Source organism: Belonocnema kinseyi, chromosome 10 (genome assembly GCF_010883055.1).
Source record: "Belonocnema kinseyi isolate 2016_QV_RU_SX_M_011 chromosome 10, B_treatae_v1, whole genome shotgun sequence".
NCBI classification, from domain to species: Eukaryota; Metazoa; Arthropoda; class Insecta; order Hymenoptera; family Cynipidae; genus Belonocnema; species Belonocnema kinseyi.
Genome location: NC_046666.1, coordinates 34,932,214 through 34,938,212, shown reverse-complemented (window position 1 = coordinate 34,938,212; position 5,999 = coordinate 34,932,214). Strand labels below are relative to the sequence as shown.

General features: G+C 28.7%; 1 protein-coding gene across 2 annotated transcripts in view; it reads left to right on the top strand.

Moving 5' to 3' along the window:
• LOC117181638 (myosin heavy chain 95F) overlaps nucleotides 1–5,999 on the top strand; it is a 110,314-nt gene that overhangs the window by 82,236 nt on the left and 22,079 nt on the right. For both annotated transcript variants that reach the window (XM_033374531.1, XM_033374530.1), the window contains exon 16: nucleotides 2,819–2,958. In XM_033374531.1, the coding sequence (XP_033230422.1) occupies nucleotides 2,819–2,958 (140 nt within the window). The remainder of the gene's footprint in view (nucleotides 1–2,818; nucleotides 2,959–5,999) is intronic.

Sequence of the window (5,999 nt, the reverse complement as noted above, 5' to 3'; positions counted from 1 at the left end):
TACGTAATTTAAGTACGGTCCCTCACGATCTTTCCTCTAACTCCATCAATATCCTTTCATTTCCTAACCTTCCCTTTCATCTTCTTATTTCTTCCTCCCTTATTTTTTATCATAAAAAACCTCTCTTCTATTTATTACATAAAGAACTATGCTAATTTTCCGAAGAATGATTCCGTATCCTTCTTTCCGTTTCAGATTAAAATTTAGCACACTTTTAAACTATAAATTTCTTCTCATTCCATCATTGCCTTCCTTATTTTTTACCAAAAATAAAATTCAACTTTCCCTGACGAGATTTCCTTCCTCTATATCTCTCCATCAATATCCTTTCCTTTCTTCACCTTCCCTTTCACCTTCTTATTTTATCCTTCCTTGTTCCACAATATACAAATAATGTTTTATTTATCGATTTAGAGATTCATCTTCCTCATTCTATCTTTCTTATTTCTCTAACCTTACCTTCCGCATTTTTTCTTTCCTCCTATTTTTTCATACCTCTCTTTTTTCGGACAAAAAGTATGCTAATCTTCCCAAGAATGATTCCTTATCTTCAATTCATTTATATTCCTTCCTTCTCCTTGTTTTTCGTTTCCTTCGTCCCTTTTAAAATTAAAAGTGAGAACACTTTTTAACTATGATTTTCAAACTATATAACTATATTCTTCATTATAAATTTCTTCTCATTCCATCCTTTCGTCTCTTATTTTTTACCTAAAATAAAGTGCAACTTTCCCTTCCGATCTTTCTCCTATCTCTCCATCAATATCCTTTTCTCTTAGAAACTTCCCTTTCACCTTTTTGTTCTTTCTCCCCTTATTTTTCAACTTGAAAGAATGTTTTATTTTAACATCTAGAGATTCATCTTCCCCATTCCATCTTCTTTATTTTGCTAACCTTACCTTCCGAATTTTTTCTTTTCTCTTATTTTTATTCATTCCTCTCTTTTTTTGTAGAAAAATAACTATGCTAATTTTCCCAAGGGTGATTCCATATCTTCAATTAATTTCCCTTCCTTTCTTATCTCTCTTTTTTCCTGTGCTTCTTTGCTTTTCAGATTAAAAATTAGGACGCTTTTTAACTATAAATTCTTAACTGAATAACTATATTTTTAACTATCAATTTCTCATTCCATACTTTTCTCTCTTATTTTTTACCTAAAATAAAATGCAATTTTCCCTTCCCATCTTTTCTCTCTTTACATAAATATCCTTTCCTTTCCTAACCCTCGTTTCACCTTCTTGTTCTTACCTCCCTTCTTTTTTACGCAACATAAAATGCAACTTTTTCTTCCGATCTTTCCTCTCTCTTTCTCTCTCTTGATCAATTTCCTTTCCTAACCTTCCCTTTCACCTTATTGTTCTTTCCTCCCTTTTTTGCGCAAAATGGAATGCAACTTTCCCTTCAGATCTTTCCTCTCTCTCTCTCTTTCTCTCTCTCTCTCTCCATCGATATCCTTTCCTTTGTTAACCTTTCCTCTCACCGTCTTGTTCTACCCTCCCTTATTTTCAATATAAAAAGAATTTTGTATTTTACCATCAAAAAATTCATCTTCCTCACTCCATTTTCTTTGTTTTGATAACCTTACCTTCCGCATTTCTCCTTTCCTCTTATTTTTTAATTCCTCTCTTCTTTTTCAGATAAAGAACTGTGTCAGTTTTCCATATTATGATTCCTTATCCTCAACCACTTCCTTTCCTTTCTTACCTTTATTTTTTCCTTTCCTTTCCTTCTTTCAGCTTAAAAATAAAGCGACTTTTCCACTACATATTTCTTATCTTGATTCAATTATTTCCTCCCTTTTTTGCATGAAACAAAATGCAACTTTTCGTTCCGATCTTTTCTCTCTTTTTACAATCAATAGCCTTTCCTTATTTGACCTTCCCTTCAGCCTTCTTGTTTTTCCCTCCATTATTTTTTAACTAAAAAGAAATGTTAATTTTACACTCTAAAGATTCATCTTCCATTGTCAATTTTTCCGAGGATGATTCTTGATCCCCAATCAGTTTCCATTCCTTTCTCACCTTTTTTCCTTTTATTTTTTACTTTCAGCTTGAAAATGATAAACCTTTTTCGCTACATACTTCTTATTTTCATTACATCTTTTCCTCCATTCTATTTTAATTTTTAAAAATACAATTTTTCCTTCCATTTTTATCCTTTCCTTTCGTATGTTAGTTCTTTTTGTTGTTGTTGAAAAAATGCAAATATTTTTTTTACGAATTTCTTGTCATTCCGCCTCTCCTATTTTTCTATACTTATTTATGCCAAGCTTTTATCTCCTATTCCTGTACTCTTTTCCTTTCCTGCTTAAAAATAGGGCCACTTTTTCACTAGTAATTTATTATCCTCATTCCAACCTTCCTCTTCTTTTCACTTTAAAAAGTATGCTCATTTTTTCTCTAAAGACCCTTTATTCTCAAGCCTTCTCCTTTCCCTCATTACCCATCTTTCTGAACATCAAAAAAATACCAATTTACCCGGTAGAAATTTATCTTCCCTATTCCATTTTCTTTACATTCCTAACATTTTTGTTTCTTTCCTTCCTTCTTTTTTATCTCAAAAAGTACCTAATAAAAGTACTTTCTGATCTTCTGTTTTCACCTTCTTTCCACTATTTTCTTTTTTCTACTTCTTTCCTAAATTGTTTCTTTCATTTTCTTTTAGGTCTCCCTTTATTTATATGTTGAGTCATGGTTAACAAAAACTTTTCTCGAACTTAATTTCCCTATTTCCTTTAATTTTTCCATCAAAATTAAATTTTTTTACATAAGGTTATCCTGAACTGAAAAATTAATATCCCCTGGTAATTTAAATAAAGGCACAACTGGAAAAAGATGAGGTGGAAGAATGCCATTACCGTGAGATCCTAGAACAAGAAAGAAGAGACCATGAGTTGGCACTAAGACTTGCTCAGGAATCCAACGGACAAGTAGAAGATTCCCCTCCTTTATCACGCAGGTATTTTACTTATTTCAAATAAATTCCTCTGTGAGATATATTTTTTATTTTATTATTCACATCAAACTTTTTTGTAGTTCAGGTATCTGGTACTTTTGCATCGTATTTTTCATGGTCATAACTCGTGATCTCTATAAGCTAAAACATTTTTTTTTTATTTTGCGCAAAATTTAGTCCTCCATAATTTATTTTCTTAACGTTTTTCTGCAGGATATGCAAGAAACGAGCAGTTTTTAAAAAACTTTTTTAGCTCAAAATAGCTTAATCTAGAAAAAATATGTTTTTTTGAAGAGTCAGAACTCTTGATCTATGAAAACTAGAAGATTATATTTTTTAAGTTTACGCACAATTTTCTACCCTACAACTTTTTCTATTGCAGCACTTACGTAATTTCACCGAGAAGCGAAGTATTTTGAAAAAAACTGTACACGAATAATTTGCCCTGAAAAATAGGTCAAAAGTGTTCAACTTTGTGAGGTCATAAATTATGACCTATTGGGCCTAGGTCATTGCAATTTTTTTTTAAATTATTCGAAATTTTATCTACTTTAATTGAAGTTTCGAACATTTTTTTTTTGAAAATTAACAGGTATCAAAGTGCAGATACAATCTTAAGAATTGAGTTTACTCGCCTCTTTGAAAAAAACGGGTTCTTTGCAGGGCCATAATTCAGCACCTATTGAAGATAGGAGTTTTTTTGCCTTCATCTTTTTCCGAATTTCTTTTAGTTTAATTTTGGTTTTGAACATTTTTTCCTAAAATACAATGGGGCGGGACAGTCTACCAGGGTGGCCACCAATCCGGGAGAACCGGGAGAAACTTGCATCGGGAGAAAACCGGGATAATGCCGGGAGAGAAATATCACATCTCGAGATTTCCCGTATTTCATAGTTTGCGCATTTTGTAATTCTTGAAAGTTCACAACTAGAAATTATATAATTTTTAAAGTTTTTAGAATAATTAATCTTGTTTAGAATAATTAAAATAATAATAAATAAATTTATTATTATTTACTTGATACTACATATGATACTTAATAGTAATATATTTTTAGATTGATTTGTTTGATTTGTTTATTGATTTGTTTGGAATTTTTAATTTCAATATATTGTTGTTTCAAATTCAAATATTCAAAATTTTAGGACCATTTTGCTATTAAATATTTCGAAATTTTATATTAAAGGCCTTGATAGTCAGTTTTGAAATTAATAATTTTGGATGTAAATATAAAGAAATTTTTGATTGAAAAGCATGAAACTGTACATTTTCAAAAAATGAAATCATAACATGACAATATTGTTTTGTATTCTTTATCTTAATTTTTAATTTAATACTTAAGGTCTTAAAATTCTTCGATTCTTAGTTGAAAATTTAAACAAATAAGACATTTCAAATTGAAAAATATTTTATATTTGAACATTTCTAGAATGTATGATAATTCTAAAGAAAGATTTGAAATAAAAAACATTGAAAATTGAGTTTAAAATAAAAAACTATGAAAGTTTATCTGAAATTGATGCATCAGTAAAAGGACACTTTCGGTATTTTTAAGTAGTTACAATTTTAGATTTCTGAATTTTTATTAACAACACTACATTTTTAATTTTTTCCTTATTAAGGTTTCAATTTTCAATTAAAATTAAATTGGTTAAATTTTGAAAAGTATTATTCGCAATTTGAAAATTATTCATTTTAAAGCGATTTTAATTAACTTACAATAATTGAAATTTTAAAGTGTTTAAGTGTAACAAAGTTTTAATAACACAATTTTTGGTGACTAAAATTTTGTTCAGTTTTAAGTGAAGTTTTCATTTGTTTAAGTTTCAACGTTTGGGAGTATATATTTTTTATTTTTAAAGTTTTCCATTTAAAATTACTATATATTTCTAAACATTCTTATTTTAAATAATTTAATTCATTTTTTATTTTAGAAAACGTTTTCTAATCAGTTTTAATGTTAACTTGTAACTTCATTATGTCATCACAATTTAAAATTCTAGAATATCAGAAACTTGACATTTGAGAAATTGAATTTATTTTTCAATATTAAATTGTCAAATTTTAATCGCTTTGAATTTAAATTATTCAAATTTAAAAGTCTTCAATCTTTAATTATATATCTTGAACGCTTTTAATTATAAAGAAAAACAATTTCAATTACTCTTAATTTTAAACTATCCAATTTCCAAAATTTTAATCTTAAATATACAATTTTTAACGTTTTACATTGTCATATTTTTAAGTTTTTTTATCTTGGATCATTCTAATTTCGTGATTCTCCAAATGAAATAACAATTCTTTAATTTTTAACACTTCGACATAGAAATTATACAATTTAACTCCTTTTTCTATTTAAATTGTCCAAAATCGTTGGTATATTTTTTTTAATTTCAAGAGCTTGTAATTCGAAATTATTAATTACTAACTATTATTTCAAAAATAGTTAAAACCTTATATTAAAAAATTGTTTTAATAATGAATTTTTAAATTTGCATATTTTCATGTTAGTAAATAAAAATTCAGAGACAGGAACGCACGATTTGCGCATGTGCATTTGCTGCTAGGGTGCAATAAAACGCTTATCTGTACTTCCCTTTATTAGACACAACGATTTCATTATCCTTCTTATTATATGATTGAAAAATTCATTAATTTCTTGCAAAAAGGTTTTCTGGAATTTATCGACTTCTGCAATTTATAATATATGTGAAAAAACCGTGGGTTTTGCAAAGAAAGTTAATTTTTTTATAAAGTGGGAGAAATCACGAATGTTCACCAGGAGAAAACCGGGAGAAAAAAAAATGGCCACCCTGCTCTGCGCAAACACAATTTTTGGAACTTTTTAAAAAAATATCTCCGGGAGACACGAGTTTCATTTCTAGAAAATTGGGAATTTTAACGAAGACCCCCTTAATAAACCGTTTTAGAAAAAAAACGTGCATTACCTACAGTCTGTCAAGTTAAAGCGTGGGTGGCTTTACTCGCAGTCGGTAAGGTGTATCGACATGATTTTGGTGTCAAAATATTAAGAAGAGCTCCCT